The sequence below is a fragment of the Neovison vison genome, chromosome 6, assembly GCF_020171115.1.
Source record: "Neovison vison isolate M4711 chromosome 6, ASM_NN_V1, whole genome shotgun sequence".
NCBI lineage: Eukaryota > Metazoa > Chordata > Mammalia > Carnivora > Mustelidae > Neogale > Neogale vison.
The window spans coordinates 2,157,884-2,176,800 of record NC_058096.1 but is presented as its reverse complement, the minus strand read 5'-3'; the positions used below and the strand labels follow the sequence as shown (position 1 = coordinate 2,176,800).

Sequence of the window (18,917 nt, the reverse complement as noted above, 5' to 3'; positions counted from 1 at the left end):
AATTCCCTCCGTCTCCTTCCTGGTTTCCAGCAGTCAGTCTGGTTCACACGGCGTGGCCTCGGGGCTCCGCACGCAGACTCCGCACCGGGGCTCAGGCCCGGTAAAGCCCTAGTGCGGCCGGCCGGGCCTTCCTCTATCTGCCTCCGAGCAGGCCAGGGCCATTCTGTATGCCGCACGGGTCAGCGGAGCGGACGGGGAGGACGGAGGGCGGGAAGCTAGCGGCCACCTATTGGCTCGGCCACACAACGGGCTTCGGGTGTGGACAGCCGACATCCGCATGGAGCGCAGCGGTCCGCAGCCCGTGGCGGAGAGCACGCGCCCGGAGCGGCAAGAACGATGAGTTCTGGTGTATTGAGCGTCTTCTGCCGTCACCAGCCCCTGTCTGGCCGTGGATACACGCGCACTCAGAGAGTCCTGGGACAGGCCATGTGAGGCCACAGGCTGGGAAGATCGGGCAGGTCCGACCATGCCGGTCTCAGGAGAGCCCAGGGTCAGGCTCACCCTCGGGTCCCGGGAGCCTGGCAGACAGCAGGCGGGACCCCCACCCCCACAGTGACTGCGGGAGGACAGGACAGGTCGCGAATGTGAGTCGTAACGACACTCCGGGCCAAGACCAGCCCCAGGCCACGTCCATCGGCCGTCGTCAGGGAAGATGAGTCCCGGGGCCTGGGGCAGGGAAGCCAGCTGGACGGCGGGCATCTCACTCCCGACGGGAGGATGCGGTGTTGGTGGCGAGGGTGTGAGCAACGTGTGTCTGTGTCTGCGCGGTGCAGCTCGGCAGCGTCCTGGCGGCGGAGCCGTAGATCAGGCTCAGGCGCCCAGGACCGGCTACTGTCACCTCGGGGCTGGAGCAGACCCCGGGTGAGAGCCTGTGTTCCCACAGAGATCGGTGCTCGGGCCTGCACGGCCGGCAAAGCCTGCACGGGGCCGGAAGCCGTCGCCAGGTGGGTCGGCAGACAGGACGTGCCCCGTGGAAGGCCGCTCCGTTCAGGCTGAACGGTGGGGGACACGCGTGCGGAGCCGCACGTCAGGTCCCGTGTGCTTCTGCTCATGTGAGCCTAGAGGAGTGGAAGCCGGATCCGCGGTGCCAGAGCCCGGTGGCCTTGCCAGGGGCTGGGCGCTGCCTGGGCAGGGGTGATGGGAAGCGTCCTGACGTGACCACGGCCTTGACCATGGCCGTGGCCATCATGCTGCGTGCCAGTGAGTGCGTCTGAGCGGGGGTGAGCTGTACCTTGTGGGACCCGGACCTCGTGCCCCAGGGATGGAATCAGTGGCCGGCTGGGACCTGGGGGATCTGCTTTTATTTTTATTATTTTTTTAAGATTTTATTTATTTATCAGAGAGAGAGAGGGAGAGAGAGCGAGCACAGGCAGACAGAATGGCAGGCAGAGAGAGGGGAGGAAGCAGGCTCCCCGCTGAGCAAGGAGCCCGATGTGGGACTCGATCCCAGGACCCTGGGACCATGACCCGAGCCGAAGGCAGCCGCTTAACCAACTGAGCCACCCAGGCGCCCCAGGGATCTGCTTTTAAAAGGATCATGGCTGATACGGCAATTTTCGCACTGGCTTCTGGGGACCCCGGTGGTTCTGGCCCGTGTGGCAGGCGGTGGGAGCAGAGTGTGTGCCGCGTGCCTGTGAGGTGCGGGGGATGGGCAGCGATGCTGGGCCGGACGGCGCCGTTCCCTCTCGTCCGTGGAAGGAGGGCGTCGTCAGGCCTGGCATGTCCGGGACTCTGCTTTCTAGAAGCATCCCTGCCCGTGGAGGGAGTGTGGACGCCGTGTCCCCGCCTGCGGTGGAATCTGGTCCTGCTGCTCACAGTGGGGCCGCCTCACGTCGCCTGTCCTGCTTCTGTTTGCTCGGAGGGCGGTGTTTACGCTGTCCCCGACAACGCAGGAGGAAGTATCTTTGCTGTCCCATGTGTGTTTTCTGTCCTTCACGTCCAGAGGCCAGTTATGGTAACCGTCGGGTTCGGAGTCAGTAACAAACCGTCCAGCGCTGGTGTGAGACAAACACTGCCCGTCCTTACCCTCGGGTCTCGGGACTGGTACTAAAGCCACTACGGGCTGGTGGGTCGGGGCTGCTCGAGGGGCTGTGGGCCCCCAAAGGCCGGACCAGGCCTGGACACCCAGCTTTGGTGTCCAGGACCTGCGGCTCCACCGTCCTCCAGCCCCGGCGGCTGGCTCCCCCCAGAGTGACCCCGCGAAGACCGGGGGCTGGGCAAAAACCGGGTTTTGCAGCTCAGCCTTGGAAGGCATAGCTTTGTGTTTCTAGCACAGTCGGTGTGGTCCCCGGAGGGGGCAGGGGTGCCCCCAGTGTGCTCAGCTTGTGAAGTGAAGCAGGCCCCGCCCCAGAGAGTCAGGGAGCCCGACTCGGCCGGCTCCGCGCCCCATGCCACGGCGAGCGTAGGCGCCCTCCCGGGACCTGGTCTGCAGGTGCGCCGGCCTCGGCCCTGAGCTGGGATCGCAGCTCCCTGCTTGGCTCTCTGCCACCAGGGGTGTGACGGGGCAGCTCAGGGGCAGGCGCAACTGAGAAATGTGAGCTGAGCCTCGGGCATCACCCGAGGAGGTAAGACACGCACGTGAGAAGGGGAGAAAAACCGGTTAGGGCCCTGGCTGAGTCACCGCGCAGTGTAGAGCCCAGTGAGAGGCTGTCGGCTTCCAGGGCCGCCACGGCTTGGGAGTGGAATAGCAGATTGTGCGTCCGCTTCCGTGGAGTTCACGTGCAGCTTTGTCTTTTAAATGATGCTGAAAAAGGCTAAAATAAAAACGGTCTGTATGTTTTTTCCTAGAGGTGATCGGTCACCAGTAATATTTGGGGGCATTAGTTCTAGACTTTAATTCCTTCCTCGTGTGCCCAGGGCTGTGTGTGTGCGTGTGGTCTGAGCGTGTGTGACGCAGCCGTGACCTGCGGGTCACTCCCAGGAGGACTGCGGAGTGTGGCACGGGTGAGCCGCGGGCGGGCTATGCTGCGAGCCCCGAGGAGGACTGTCATCCGCGTGCGGCCACCAGGGCCCTGGGTGCCCGCCCCGCCCCGTGCTGACCGCTGCCCCTGCCCCCCCAGGACGGCTGTTCTCAGTGAAGGACCCTGCGCCCGCTCCTGAGCAGCGGCCATGGGCCTGCTCGCCTACCTGAAGACCCAGTTCGCGGTGCACCTGCTCATCGGGTTCGTGTTCGTGGTCAGCGGGCTGGTCATCAACTTCGTCCAGCTGTGCACGCTGCTCCTCTGGCCCGTCAACAAGCAGCTCTACCGCCGGCTCAACTGCCGCCTCGCCTACTCGCTGTGGAGCCGTGAGTGTCGCGGGGCGGGGCGGGGGAGGGTCGCAAGTGGGGGAGAACGTCCTTTGTGCCCCAGGAACCAGCTCCCTGCCGGGCATAGCCCCCGGGGGTAGGCATGCCCCTGAGGGCGTGACCTCAGTCCAGCAGGGGATCCCCCACCCCCTCCCCGCACCCCGGGACCAGAGGGGCTACTCAGGAGTGGCCGGCAGACGTGCCGCTAGATGTCTAACCCCAGGCCGTCCGCTGGGTTGAGCCAGGTGACGTTCCGACTGTCGGCCTCCTGGAGCCCGGAGGACGCGGTTTCATGTGGTTGGCATGTTTCGGGACATTGAGGGTGTATATTTCGGGTACTTCGGGAGTTTGAGGACAGACGTAAAGTCGGTTTGCCGGCTGCCAGCCCACAGGCCAGCCGGGGCCAGAGCACCGCGAGGCAGCGGCAGGCGCCCGTCCGCTCTGTGTGCACATGAGCGTCTGTCTGTGAATGACAAGGACTCGCCCACCTTTGCACACGTGTGTAGATGTGCATGTCTGTGGCCGATACGCCCCTGGGTGTGTGTGTGAACACGAAGTCGGTCTCCACCTGCCGGGTGGACAGGGACACCGGCAGCAAAGCCTGCTCTCACCAGAGCTGAAGGCTCGTGCTATGGTGTGTCCGCAGGGCACCAGGGCCATCGTAGGAGGAGCCCCTGCCAGCGGCTCCCCGCACCAGAGCCCACTGTCCGTGTCTACCGTCATTCTACGGAGCGAGAGTGTACCTGGACGGTCACCCGCGGAAGCACCTGTCTGCACGGACGTTCTCATTCTGTCACTTCCACGTTAGCACAAAACCAGCAGCCGCCGTGTGGCGCCCCTTAGCGGAGACCAAGTACGGTGAGGGCACAGCGGCCCCGCAGCCGGGGCGAGCCAGGGCCTCTCCGTAGCGACACAGAACCGTCCACAAATACGTTCCTAAGCGGAAAGACAAGGGGCACAGCAGAGTGCGCGGCACACTCCTGTTTTCTCTGCGGATAACGCGTGCACCCGTCTGTGGCCGGTCGTGCCCGGAGGGTCCCCAGGGGTCGCCAGGAAACTGAAAGTCCCAGGGAGTGGAGGCACGAGGAACTTCTTCTTCTCACTTTTTAATGTTTTACTTTCACTGATTTACCCCTTGTTTGGTTCTTATTCTTTTCATTATTTACGTTTACTTATGATTATGTCTGACTTTGTGCTGTTTACATTTCTTAGCACAAGACCATGTTTCCCTTATCATATAGAGAAAACAACACCCATTTCAGAGCCTGCGGGAAACGGGGCTCTCTTAGCCTCCCAGCTTCGGGGGTGGAGACAGGAGGCTGGCCGTGGAGGCCGGACACTGTGACTCCCGCGGCCTTGGCCGAGAGCGGTGAGCTGGCCCGGGCTTCAGCTTGTCTCACAGGCTCAGTAGCTTCAGTTCCCAGGGTCTGGTTTCTTTTTAGATAAAATAGGATTTTGTGGGGTGGGGGAGGGAGAATGAAACTCCTGTCGTGTGGAAACCCGGTTCCACTCATGAGTACAGCGGAGTCAGTTGTTACCTCACCAAAAGGGCCAACACTCATTAACAAAACTAAACTGTGGCCTCCGCGTGCAGCAGGGTCGTAAGGGGAAAACACTCCAGCCGGCTCGGTCCTGGGTGAGGCCGGCTGGTTAGCGCCTGGCTGGGGGCACAGCTCGTAACGGGGGCCTCCCAGCCCTGCCCCTTCCCCCAGCAGAGAGCCGAGCACTGGCACAGAACCTTGAGCTTGACTTCCAGGGCCTGGTTGGACCAGCTGCGGGGTGGGGGACCGGATCGAAACCCAGACCCGGAGCCGTGGCTGGGGGGAGCAGGTTAGCAGCGGCCCCTGGGGTCTGCCGATCTGGGGGAGACGCCTCCCACGTTCGGCTGAGACTCTCATGGATGAACACAAAGCAAATAGGAGCCCGTAGTCGGAGGACAGGAACATGCAAGAGACGCACACGAAAGACTGCCGGATGGCGACAAGGAGAATCAAATGACACTTCCCTGAGGGAGAATTGTAGTTGCTGACCGTGGATGAGCGTGAGGTGGCAGGAGGCTGGGCACAGCAGACGCGAGTGTGCGGCCGAGACCCCGGAGGGGACGGTGACGCGGGGCTGAAAGGAGAAAGGGGGACCGGCCAGGTCTGCGGAGGGGACGTGGTAGGTGGCACCGGGCGAGTCCCCCTGGGGGACGAGGTGGTGGTGCCGTGACGCCCAGAGGACAGCGGGTCCCCAGCCGGGAAAGCAGGCGACACGCACACTCAGACCCGTCCCACGAGGCCACACACTGCGGAGACAGAGCAGGTGAGAAGTGCCCGGACAGGAAAGCCCGAGTGCTGGTGGACGGACAGATGGACCGACCGCGGTCCTGCAAGCGAGGTGACATAGGAGCAGTCCGACCCCGGCCCAGAGCGGCGGCAGCCACGGCCCACGGATGCGCACCCAACGTTCCTACCCCGAGAACGTTCTTCGGGAAGAACAGAAGCTGCGTCTTCAAGGCAGGGTCGGAGGTGCCTGGAGGACGGTAGTCAGGGAAGCGGGAGCAGCTACGTCCACACGAGCCCGTCCGGCCTGTAAGGCGGAAGCCGGGGAGGCCTGGTGCGGGGGGGTGGGGGCGGGGGAGGGGGCGAGCGAGAGTCCCGGCCCCTCTGGCCCCGGTTCTCCTTCTGGGGTGGCCAGGACAGCGACCGTCAGACGCCACTGACGACAGCTGGTGGGAAACACGCTCCAGCCCGACGGGGGAGCTCTTGGAGGAAAAGGGGCTAAAAAAGCAAAGACAAATCCATTTTTGTAAAAAAGACAATGCACTGGGCGAAAGCATGGAAAAGCACTTGCGGTCGGCGAGCAGCCCGGAGCACGGCCCCCGTGCGGGGAGCAGCCCCGAGCCCGAGCAGCGCCGGCCTTGCTGAGCGCGAGGCTGGGGGAGCTCCCGGGGGCCCGCTGGAGCGGGGGTGCTGCACAGGCATCCCCTCCGGCCAGGACGGAGGGGAAGGCTCCCCCAGATGGCCGTGAGGTGGCAATCACAGCATCGTTTCAGTGACCCTGAGCCGGCGTCCCGTGTCTAGAGGGACACGTGCTCCTGCTCTCACGCTGTGAGGTCTGGCGTGCCCCCCCCCCGCTGGCGCCCTGAGTGCGTCCCCAGTGTGACCCCCATCCGGCCTCGGGCTCCCACTGACCCGGCCATGCCGAACCTTCCGGGTGGGAAAAGAGCATCGCCTCCCTCGCAGCCGCACTGTCCAGACCGAGTCAACGAGGGGCGTCTGAGGGTGGCGGCGGGCGGGGGGTGAGAGGCTGCGAGAGAGCACTGGCTCGTTCGGAACGAAGGAAGCCCCACGGGAAAATGAGTGCTGGGCCCGGGAGCCCGCCAAACCCCTTGTTCAGAATGTCCCCCTGCCGGGCCGAGACCCCAGGCACGGAAGACAGGTCGGCGGCCGCCTGTCACCGCACTCCACGGACAGGGAGGCTGCCGGTCTTCTGGTGAGATGGGCAGGGCCACCCCGGGCAGCCTCCCCTCTGTGAGTGCAGACCAAGCTTCCCCTCGGGTGACCCTCGGGCCCATCCTCGTGAGAATGTCTGTAGGGGATCTAGGGTGTCTGTCTGTCCCTCCCTCCATGTGTGGTCCCTGGGCACCTCGGTGAGACACAGGACAGCTGGGACAGCCTGCGTTCACAGCATTGCCCGCGAGGCCAACGGGTCCCGGAGCGCCCGCGGGGTGGGAGCCGAGACGTCCCGCTTCCAGGTGGGGCTGCACAGCGGGCGAGGGGCCGCCGAGCCAGCCTGTACCCCTGCCCCTGGCGGCCCTGGGTCAGGAGGCCAAGGCCCTACTGGGGCCTCTCAGACAAGGGATAAGGAAGCAGAACTTCCCCTTGTCCGTGGCAGCATCATTCCCAAGGGCCCGCGGTGGGGACACCTGTCCGGCAGCGGATGAACACGTAGAGACTGCGCGGTCCGAGCCTGCAGCAGGCAATATCCTGCCTTTACACGGGGCCTGCTGCCTCGTGGGACCATGCTGACCTCAGGATGTCGTGTGGGGGGGCCGGTCCCAGGACATGTCCTGCCCTGTTCCGCGTCCGAGAGGGACCTGAAATGGGCCACACCTGGAGGGCCACAGGGTTTGTGATGCCGTCCAGCTCTGTGCCCAGCGGAAACAGCACAGGATTGTGCGCTGAGGGCGTGTTAAGAGGGTGCGTCATGAGTGTTCGTACTAGAGTAATGGAAAAAACCTTGGCCCACTCCCTGCAAATCCCTTTCAGAGCAACAGCCTCCCTGATGGTCCCCTGTGACCCTGTGACTTCGCCCAGGCCCTGCCCCGGCTGCTACCTTCGGGTTAAACCCGAGCCAGAGTGGGGGCAGGGGGAGCGGGAGCAGGGCTCCTTGCCGGCCATGTCTCCGTGTCTCCGTGTCTCGCTGGGGCTGGTGGCCGGGGGGCCCCGTCAGCAGGGGGCACTTCCACACGCACAAGCGGCCTTGTGGCCTCTGCTTTCCTTCCTCTTCTTTTCAACAGCTTTCCTGAGAGGAAATTCACCCCTTCACAGTATACGGTCCCTACAGGTCAGTCCTTCAGGACGGCCTCTCCCCGAGCACGCTGTTTTCCGGGCCCGCCCAGGTCGTGGCTGGGTCACATGGTGCGGTGTTGCGGGACAGGGGTCGCCCAGCCGTGCATCACTCTGTGGGCACTTGGGTGGTTTCTTCCGTTTGGCTGCCGCACGGCTCCGGGCCACATGGGTCTCCACAGGGATCTGGGGTAGAATCACTGGGTCGTCCAGAAGCTCCATGTGGACCCCCAGTGCTGATAAAGTGCCCAGCACGTGCCCAGCAGCCATCCCGCCGTGCATGCCCAGTGGTGCTGACGGTGAGGGGCCCAGTGGTGCCCAGTGGTGAGACGGGCGGTGTGCCATCTCCCCCATCCATGTCCAGGGACTGCCCTCCCGAGGAGCAGGGAGGGGTGTCCTGCCGTGGTTTGGTCCCAACCTGATGACTGACGGTACCGAGCATCTTCTCAGGGGCCTGTGGGACAAGTGTCCATTAGGGGCGTTTGTCTCCCACGCCTGAGCCTTTCTCCAGGTTCAAGAACGTGGGATAGAATCATCCAAGGCTAACAGGGTCATTGGTGCCAAGTTTGCCTCGGACAGGTGGTTTTTTCTGCTGACCTGCCTTCCCCTGGGTGGAAGGGGCTGGTGAGTGTCAAGGTATCATCAAGGGGCAGACCTTCCGTCCCTCTGCCATCTCGCAGACAAGAAAGGTGGGAGCCCTGATCCGCAGCATGTCGGGGACAGAGCCCAGGCAGCCCTCACCTGGGCCCGGGCGGGTCCTCGGCCTGGGCTAGTGGGGGTGCCCATCGGGACAGAGATACCCGCCCCAGTCCTCTAGTTCTGGGATGTTAACGTCACAAGCTGTGGCCTGTGCAGTCCGGAGGCCCTGTAAGGAAGCACTATTTCCTCCTTTCCGTAAATGGGGAAACTGAGGCCCAGGTAGTCAGGCATGGAGCCCGCTCTCCAGGTCCCGGCCTCCATCCCTGAGGGCCAGTCCCATCAGAAGATGGGTAGACTGGTCCAGCACAAAAACAACGGGGCTTCCCTGCAGTGATCCTGAGCCCGAAGGTCATGCTTCCTGGTCTGTGGGGTCACCTTTCTGGGCACGCCTGGCCACGGTGGGCACTGCCACACTGCCACACTGTTGACTGCAGTGGCCCTGGGGCTGGCTGTGTGTGTGCACCCACCCCTGACCTCCCATTCTGTGCATAAAATGTGACTGTGGGAGTCATAATAAGACGGGAAGGCATCCATCTAAGGTGACGGTTTTCCTCCACTTCTGCTTTCCATTTGTGTTCTCCCTGACTTGGGCTTAGAAAAGATCATTATAAAACTTTGGAAAATTAAATTTATGAACTATGAACCATCAAAACTCATTTGTAGCCGGAAGCCCCACCCTGGATGAACGTCCTGTAAAGTGCCCTGAGCACGGGCTTGGCCGGCGCCTCCTGCAGCGGGGGGCCTGGAGCCGAGCCCAGCGCCCCGCACCTGCTGACCCGCTGCCCCGTGTCCGCAGAGCTGGTTATGCTGCTGGAGTGGTGGTCCTGTACGGAATGCACGCTGTTCACGGACCAGGCCACGGTCGACCGTTTCGGCAAGGAGCACGTGGTCATCATCCTCAACCACAACTTCGAAATTGACTTCCTCTGCGGGTGGACCATGTGTGAGCGCTTTGGCGTGCTGGGGGTGAGCAGAGCCGGGTCCTGGGAGGTGCTGGGGGTGGGCCACACAGGGGCCCTGGGGAGGTGCGAGGGGTGAACAGTGTGGGGTCTGGGGGATTTTGGGGGCGAGTGACATGGGGTCTGGGGTTTTCTTCCCTTTCAGTGTAGCCCCTAAGTCCTCTGAGCCCAGAGTCCGAGGTCAGGTCAGGTCAGCCCTCAGCTCTCCAGAGCTTGTCCTGAGCTCAGGCTTATTGCTCTGCTTCCCACGAAATTGCGTATCGAGAGCCCAGAGCTCCCTTGGCCAGCCGAGCGGTCGCAGGGAAACGGCAGGGCCGCCTGAGGCCGGCCGAGCAGGCACTGCACACAGAGCAGCCGTATGGGTCATCCCAGGTCACCCTCGGGGAGCCCCGGTCCTCGCGGCCAGAGCGGGCAACCCCTCCCTCCGCCAGGCCTGTGCCTCAGCTTCCTTGTCTGTCGGACGGCATGCCTGCCCCTTGGGGTCATGTGGAAATCAGCGGGCACGTTCAGAGCAGGGCCGCCTCATTGACGGCAAAGTCACCAAACACCAAGCCGGTCCCAGGGTGCCTGCGAGGGTCTGGACTCTCACCACCTGCCCCCTCCCTCCAGAGTTCCAAAGTCCTCGCAAAGAGGGAGCTGCTTTACGTGCCGCTCATCGGCTGGACGTGGTACTTCCTGGAGATCGTGTTCTGCAAGCGGAAATGGGAGGAGGACCGGGACACCGTCATCGAGGGGCTGAAGCGCTTGTCCGACTACCCCGAGTACATGTGGGTGAGTGCTCTGGCCTCCCGGCCTCTGTGATGCGCATGCACTGCAGCCCATGAGAACCTGACCCGACCCCAGGAGCAAGGTCACAGCGGAATCAGGCCCCTCTCCCTCTGAGCTTGCAGGCTGGGGGGACCCTCCCGGCTCACCCACTTCTCTCTGCCCCAGTGCAGACCCAGAGCCCCACTGAAGGCACCTGGAGAGGGAGCAAACCCCTGTTCCTGCATCCCTTGCCCTGGGACACCTGCCTGGCTCCTGGCTGGGTGGAGGGGGTGCTTCTGGGGAGCTAGGCTGCAGAGCAGACTCCAGGGACCCTCTGGTTCTGGGGATCAACTTATACTTCAAAGAAGACTTAGCCTGCCCTTCAGAACAAGCACCCCTCAGGCCCCTGGGGCGGGGGCTTCCGCCTGTGTTTCCAGCCCCTTCCAGGAGTCTGACCCCCCCCCATCGGAAACAATTGCAGTCCGTTGGTTTGAACATTGTTTCCCTTTCTGAGCTTTCTGGTCTCTGGCAGCAGGTCTTTGAAAACTGGCTACTTAGTGGCATTTCTAATCCCCACGGGGAGGCAGAGGGATAAGAGACTTCCAATTTTCCGCCCCCTGGTGGGAAGGCTGCTGCCCGGGCACCTTCCTGTTTGCGTTCCTTCCAGAAAGTGGTCTTTCTCGGTCCTCGAGAATCAGGGTCACGGCTCAGCTGTTCTGTGAGGGGCGGTGCGGGGCTGGAGCGTGGGTCACGCCCTAAATAAAGTCACGTTGTACATGATGCCGCACCGGTCACTGGAGTGTTCGTCCTCGCTGCGAATGGAGCAGCACGCGCTCTGTGAGCCCGTCGCCTGGGGTGACCTTGTCCCCTCTCATGTGGCAGTTCCTCCTGTACTGCGAGGGCACACGCTTCACAGAGAAGAAGCACCGCGTCAGCATGGAGGTGGCCCTGTCCAAGGGGCTCCCCGTCCTCAAGTACCACCTGCTGCCTCGCACCAAGGGCTTCACCACGGCGGTCCAGTGCCTGCGAGGGACAGGTGAGGGCCAGCCGGAGACGGCCGTGCGCGCTCTGGGCTTTGCGGGCAGCGAGACCGGGAAGTCATGTGTCCAAAGTTACTCAAGGGACGGCCGGGCCGTGTAGAGAGAGGGCAGCAGGGGCTGGGACGGGGAGCCGGTGAGCACAGTGACCGTGTGTCGGCTGGCCCTGGCATCTCTGAGGCCATGGAAGGCTGGTCGATGGTACAGGTGACAGATAAATGGAGTGAAAAACTTATGTAAGTGAAAACCTTATTATAAAGGGAAAAATTACTATCTATCTAATGAATGCCAAAGGGAGCAAGATCAAAGATAGGACATAGAACACGGAGAACAAACAGCAGCCAGACCCTAAATCTGAAAACAGATGTCAGTAAATGCAGTACTGAGCGCCCCCACGTATGCAGAGAGGAGCCTGCGGGGCCCAGCAGGGTGCGGGGCCGAGCCGGGTACAGGGCCTAGCCTGGTGCGGGGCTGAGCAGGGTGCAGGTGTGGGCGCGGGTGCGGGCGCGGGCCCCGGTCTCACGCCCCCCATCCCTGCAGTTGCAGCGGTCTACGACGTCACGCTGAACTTCCGAGGAAATAAGAACCCGTCTTTGTTGGGAATCCTCTACGGGAAGAAGTATGAGGCCGACATGTGTGTGAGGTGAGCCGCCCCTCCCCGCGTCCCCAGCCCTTGGCACCGGGCCCTCCCCGTGCAGCCTGGAGACAGCCTGCGCCCCAGGACTGCACATGCGGGGACAGACACAAGCACTGGCTCTCCTACAAGGTGAAGGGGTGGGTGCGGGGTGAAGGCAGAATGTTCTGGAAGCCCCGAGGGAGGGGCAGCCTCTCTTGCCGCAGGGAGCACAGAGGCCCTTTAAAAGGGGCGTGGCTTCAGCTTGGACCACGACTCAGATTCCCACAGGCAGAAGTGGGAGCTGGGGGAGCTGTCCCAGCCCTGTGTCTGGGGTTCTTAATAGTGGGGGTTTTGACTTTGACCTCAGCTCAAAGCATAATGGTGGGCGGGCCCTCCAGGTCCTCCTCTGGTCTGGATCAGCTCAGTTGAACTTGCCAGCCCCGCCCCTCCAGGTTCCCTCACCGTGTGCAGGACCAGCCGGTGTGTGCCTAAACCACGTGCGGGGTCAGCTCCCCTGTCTGTCACCCACCAGCTCAGCCTGACCGCTCAGCCTGACCCCCAGAGCTCTCAGAGGCCCCCCTCATGTGACCCCATCTAAAGCAGTTTCACCCCCCCCCCAATGCAGGAGTAATTTTGTGAATGTTAAGAATAAGCCAGGGGGCTTTTTCCTCCTGCGGCTTGCAGTGGATTGGCTCAGAGGAGGTACAGAGCCTGCGTCCTTGCCCTTAGATCTCTGGAACCAGCAGGGACCAGGCAGCTTCCCTGGGACCTACTGGTCCTGGCAGCCTCCAGGCCTGGCTGTGGCTCGGATGAGAGCACCTGCTGTGGTCCGGGACAGTGACAGCCGTGGAGGCCTCTGTCCCGGTACTCACCCTCCCTGGTCCTGGGGTGTTCGGGGACGGGGTGGCCCAGGTCCTAGCCGGCAGTTGGCAGGGTTGGGGGAGCCCTCCTGATCCGGCTCCAGGCCCGTGTCACGGCCACCCCACCGGTAGCACTGCCCCTCTAAGGGACTGTTACCTCCAGCGGGAGAAGACCTGAGCCTTCTGTTCATTTCCCCCTTTGTTGTGGAAAGCCTACACTTTACCAAACCTTATTTTAACAGACATGTTCTTAGAATGTCTAAAAGCGTCAATGTGCTGTTTTGTGATACTTCCCATTTGGGAAATTTGGAGGAAAGCAATATCCAGTGAGTCTGGAACATGCTTGTCATCAAACAAGCCAAAGTTTTCTTGGGCTCACGGAAGTTTCCTCTTTGGAGTCCTTTTCCTGTTCCCCTGCTGGTGAAGGTGTGCTGGGGACAAGGCCAGGGGCATCGGGGGGTGGTGGCCTGAGCCTCCCCAAGTTCGTGTGGGGGCAGCATCCTTCAAGGGACTCGAGTCCGCTCCGGGAGACAGACGTTCATAGTTTAGGTTTTTTGTTTTTGTTTTAAAGATTTTATTTATTCATTTGACAGACAGAGATCACAAGTAGGCAGAGAAGCAGGCAGAGAGAGGGGGAAGCAGGTTCCCTGCAGAGCAGAGAGCCCGATGCGGGACTCGATCCCAGGACCCTGAGATCATGACCTGAGCTGGAGGCAGAGGCTTAACCCACTGAGCCACCCAGGCGCCCCCATAGTTTAGTTTTGTATTGTGCTTTTAAATTCTTAATTTATACACTTTGTACTGCGCGTCGCTGACTGACACTAGATCCTGGGTGTGGCCAGGACGGGACGCAGACCAGAACCAGAGCGGTGTGGTCAGGTGGGTGGGTGGGAAGCCCGTGGGTGGCATCCCTCAGCAGCCCACCCTTGCGGACTTGGTCTCCTCACCCGTGGGTCCGGGAGTTAGAGCACTTTTGTGTAGAGGGTTCCGCCTTTCCCTCACTCCCCGTGGGCGCCCAGCACTCTCCAGAGCTGCGTGAGAGTGGCACCAGCCTTGCTCCCAGGGGTGGGCGGCCCTGCGGGAAGAACACCGCCAAGGTCATTCCTTCTCACGCATGCCCCCGCGCCCCCTGCCGGCGGCCTCAGGGACTGCGGCTGCCGTGGACAGCCCTTCCTGCCCTTGCCCTGCTTGTCCCCCAGGAAGACACCTGCGCTCCTGGGCTGGTAATCCCCTGGTGATTAGGGTTATAAATAAATTGTGTCTTCTATGGAGTCAGCTGTTTGTGAGTTCAGATTAAAGTTCTGAATCTCTCTTGCTTTTCATATTCGGAGCAAGTAGATCTCATTGTTGAAATACACAATCCTCTTGGCCTGATGGAAGACACTGTCAGATTTGATTATTTCCTAAGAATGAACTATTAAGAAAGACCAAAACTCCTGTTGCAGCTCACAAATGTGCACCCTTCTCCGGGGAAATGGGGGCGTGATCTGTTTCCTTACAGTGCTCACAAGCTCCCCTCCCTCCATGGTCCCTGTGGTCCTGCAGGGGCCAGTTCCTCTGTGCCTGGGGTGGATGTCTTTGCTGTCTTTGTGGCCTTGGAACTTGAGAGTGAGGCATGACCAGGAAAGGTGGGGCCAGCGACGACCCCCCTCTCCTGTGTGATGCCCTCCCACGGGGAAGCCACTTGGCTTTCAATCTTCTTCCCCACACAGGAGGTTTCCTCTGGAAGAGATCCCACTGGATGAGAAGGAAGCGGCCCAGTGGCTTCATAAACTGTACCAGGAGAAGGTAAAGGCACATGCGGCTCTCCTCTTCCCCGGGGTTCTCTGGAAGAGGTTTGGGCGGGGCGGCTCACGGGGTGGGCGGGGCGTGTACGCAGACCTCTGGAGAGGGAGAACATGCGGCTCTCAACCGCTTTCCACCTTCTTGCATGTTTCTTGACTTGTGAGAACTCAGCACACTAGAGAAAAGTAGGAAGGATGATGTACAACCGTGGCTGGCCACACTTTATCACACTGGTTTCGCGTTTTCTTGTAAAAGTGGATAGATCTACAGCCTGCACATAGTGTGTGTGTGATTTATGCAAGAGACGCAGTGTAGGTGACGTGAGGCGATCCGTGTGCCAAGCACAGATCCTTCTCCGCTCCCCCCGCAGCTCGCCCTGAAACTTCACACCAGCTTGTTTTATACACACGAACACACAGGACACGACATCTTCATCTTCAGCATTGGGGGCGCTTAGAGAGCGATAAGATCCTTTCCACATACAACACGTACCCTTTTAAAGGCACGGGTGAGCTTTTAAGAAAATAAGGGACATCTCTAAGGGTCCAAAAAGAAGGGAGAGCTGAAAACGCGGCGTAAGCCTGTGAACTTGGGAACGGCCCACCCCTGCAATGGCATTTGCTGGTCCCCTTACCCTTACCCTGGAGTCTTGAGTTTGAATGCCCACCTGGAAACAGAAGATAAGGGTTGACCTTGTTCCAGGCAGAAACTTTTGAGAATTTTGCACTTGCACAGTGAATTAAAAGAAACCTACCTGCCCGCACAGGAAAAAGACTTCGACGTTCCCCTTTCTCCTCTTGGTCTCAACAAGGTCTCCCTGATAACTCGTAATCACAGGTCAGTGCTCAGAGGGGCTTGGGGTTTGAATTTATCCCAGCGACATAGTTCAGGGAGAGCAGAGCCAAAATGTCAACAAGTGGTTCTAGACAGACCAGAGTTCCCGAGAAAAGCACACAGAGAGCTGGAGAAATGCAGGCAAACACAGGTTTCCGTGGTGAGATCCCGTGGGGGACGAGCACAGAACTGGATCACGTGTGCAGCGCCGCACAGACACAGAATGGAGGACGCAAAGTCCCCAAAAACGTTAGCCAGTGGATCCGCAGAGACTAAAACCAGTATGTTTGAAGTGACTGAGCATGAAGAAGGGCCAGAAAAGAGTCACGCCCACGGAGAAAAAGATTTGAGAAGAACCAGGTAGAATTTACAGGCAGCAAAAACCGAGGCACTGACGGTGAAGTGTTCGTTAGTAGGTTAAATGACAGATTGGATCCAGTGGAAGAGAGCGGGACCTGGACGACTGAGAGAGGAGAGTGCTCCGAAGGTAGCAGAGCAGAAGCTCGGACAGGAAAGGAAGTTTAGCAGACGCGAGCATAGGCCGAGCGGGCCGCTCGGTGACTACTGGCAGGTTCAGAACGGGACAAGAGTGCTGGAGGGCAGGTGTCAGAGAAGACAACGGTGAGCTCCTGGGATGCGTCGGTCCAGAAACACGGGTCTGGAACAGGGGAAATAAAGAGAAATCCATCCCCCTACTTATCAGAAATTGCGGGACAGGGAAGACCGTGAGATCTTAGAATGACCGGAGAGAAGAGAAGTCGTTCCCACGAGGGACTGACTGTGAAGTTGACGTTAGACACAACCTTACTATGTGCTGGGACCTCTTACAAACACCTTACACACGTTTTATCTAATAGTCACACACACACACACACACTGACATGCACGCGTGCATACACGTGTTAAAAATAGAGTAAACCCAGAGAGAATAGAACAAAGAAGATAATAAACATAGCAGTCATCATTTGAACAGAAAGCAAAGCTATAAAAGCGTGTTATCAACTGTACCAAATGTTTTCCCTTTAAAAATACTAACAAAATAAAAAAAGTAAAATAAATAAAAATAAGAGCATAAAAATAAAAATACTAACAAAGTAGAAAGCGGTGGGCAAGCCTGTCCCGTTAGAAGAGGGACAGCATCCACAGCAATGAAAAGATAAACCCGCCGAGGTGCAGGGGAACGGGAGGAGTACCACCAACGAAATCTCAGATAAAACGAATGTACGATTTCCAAGAAGGTGAGTCTCTCCAGAAGAGAAATAAAGCCTAGTGGGAAAGAAATGCAGCATTCGCGTGTAGGTAGAGAGAAGGGCAGACAGATCTTGAGCACAGGAGGCTGCAGAAGACAGTCCGTCTCCGAAGCCAGCAGCTTGTGAGGGTTTAAACTCTTACGGTAGACAATTGTGTGCAACAGTGTTGTTCAACAGAAGAGAAGTAACGTAACTGTGTTATTAGGAAACAGGACAGTGTGTGTGTTCATCTGCGATGGTGTGGACAGTGTGTGTGTTCATCTGCGACATGTGGTGGCCGTGAACCGACCGCGTTTCATCGGCAGAACCAGGTCGTGCGGACGCAGTGTGCCGACTCGGCGGGCGGCGGTGCGCGTGCAGGCCACGTGGGCACTGTGTTCCCACGCACACGCCTGTTGGGTGCACCTACAGCGTGTCGGGGGTGGAGGACAGAGAGCCCAGCCGGGACCCAGCAGCCTCTGGAGGTGCCGGAGTAGGGCCTCATCTCTGTCCCTAAGGTTCACCTTCTAGAGTCATCTAACACAGGTGTAGCAAGGGACAAGCTTTGACACAGATGACTTTTGAAAACATAGATATTTTTCTACTATTTGCCATGTTTTTCTATACTACTGAAATACATGGTAACATTTTTAGTCGTTTTTTGTGTCACTTAATGGTTTAATTTACGTTAAGGACATTAAGGTGTTCTGTTTTTTCTTTTGTCAGTCACTATTGTGTTTATATCTGTCAACACGGACATAAACAGGTTTAATTCAATCCTTTCAGGTTTTTTTAAAAAGACCTTTTTAAAAAATTTTATTTATTTATTTTTTTTAGAGGGAGGGAGGGAGGGGCAGCGGGAGAGAGAATACTAAGCTGGCTCCACACACAGCAGGGAGCCCGACGCGGGGCTCGATCCCACCACCCCGAGATCATGACCTGAGCTGAAACCAGGAGCTGGACGCTTAACCGACTGAGCCCCCCAGACGTTTTTTAACTTAATTTAATTTTTTAAAAAAGATTTTATTTATTTATTTGACAGACAGAGATCACGAGTAGGCAGAGAGGCAGGCAGAGAGAGAGGAGGAAGCAGGTTCCCCGCTGAGCAGAGAGCCTGATGCGGGACTCGATCCCAGGACCCTGAGATCATGACCTGAGCCGAAGACAGAGGCTTAACCCACTGAGCCACCCAGGCGCCCCTGAATTTAATTTTTTAATCTAAGTAAAGTCTGCCCCCAACATGGGGCTCGTGCTCAGGCCCCGGCAAGGTGCAGACCCAGCTGTGGCCAGACTCAGTGCTCTGAGTGGATGTGACAGCTTCCCAGACACATCCACAGCTCCGTTAGCACCAGGCATGACCTGGAACTGGACCACAGAGGTCCCGCCGTGCGGTTCCCCGGTTCCGCAGATGTGGGAACGGACCGGTGGGGAGTGTGGGCCGGGGGGTGGGGGGGTCCCAGGCCTCCCGGCCTCTTGCCCTCTGTCCCGCAGCACAGTGGCGGGCAGTGAGGCGGGGAGGGAAGCGGGATGGAGTCCTCACTCTGGGGCTCTTCCTCCCTGGCCACGTGAGTCTGGGCCACGGCGGCCGAGTGCCTGGCAGGCCTCAGGGAGGGGGCACAGGCTGGATGCGGCTGGGGGGTCTGGAGGCTGGTGGCTGAGATCCTGTCTGTTCCAGCAGAGCCCCGCAAGGGGAAGCGGGAGGTGGGTCAGGTGGGGAGGCGGGAGAAGCGGAGGACATGAGCTCGGAGAGGCGGGAGAGCCGCTCAGCAGGCCGGGCCCCGCGCGTCCTCTCAGTGAGCCAGACCGAGCGTGCACGAGCCCCGTGTGCCCCGGGTGGACGCGGTGTGCGCACCAGCTACGCTTCCGGCCTGGGCCCAGCTCTGAAGCGGACGGAGCTGCTGCCTGGAAGAAGCCACGGCCCACGTGGGCACTGTGGCGGGTCCGTCTTCAGGGCAGGGGGCGAGCTGCGCTCCCCTCCCGGACCCTCCCAGCGCCCGCGCGCAGGATCCTTCCGCCATGCCCGGGTGGAGACGCGGGGCTGAGCCGGCGGCAGCTCGTTCTCCCGACTCTTCCAGGACGCCTTGCAAGAGATGTACAACCAGAAGGGCACGTTCCCAGGACAGCAGTTCAAGCCCCCGCGCCGGCCCTGGACACTCCTGAACTTCCTGTCCTGGGCCACCGTTCTCCTGTCTCCTCTCTTCAGCTGTGTCTTGGGCGTCTTTGCGAGTGGCTCGCCCCTCCTGATCCTGACGTTCCTGGGGTTTGTCGGGGCAGGTAACGAATGTGAATGACACGGCTTGGGCTGGGGGTCT

General features: G+C 60.0%; 1 protein-coding gene across 1 annotated transcript in view; it reads left to right on the top strand.

The window, feature by feature from the left end:
* AGPAT3 (1-acylglycerol-3-phosphate O-acyltransferase 3) overlaps window positions 1–18,917 on the top strand; it is an 81,521-nt gene that overhangs the window by 57,800 nt on the left and 4,804 nt on the right. The window contains exons 2-8 of the mRNA XM_044250810.1: window positions 3,060–3,286; window positions 9,335–9,504; window positions 10,107–10,268; window positions 11,127–11,280; window positions 11,822–11,924; window positions 14,470–14,545; window positions 18,681–18,879. Coding sequence (XP_044106745.1) covers window positions 3,109–3,286; window positions 9,335–9,504; window positions 10,107–10,268; window positions 11,127–11,280; window positions 11,822–11,924; window positions 14,470–14,545; window positions 18,681–18,879 — 1,042 coding nt within the window. The 5' untranslated portion in view covers window positions 3,060–3,108. The remainder of the gene's footprint in view (window positions 1–3,059; window positions 3,287–9,334; window positions 9,505–10,106; window positions 10,269–11,126; window positions 11,281–11,821; window positions 11,925–14,469; window positions 14,546–18,680; window positions 18,880–18,917) is intronic.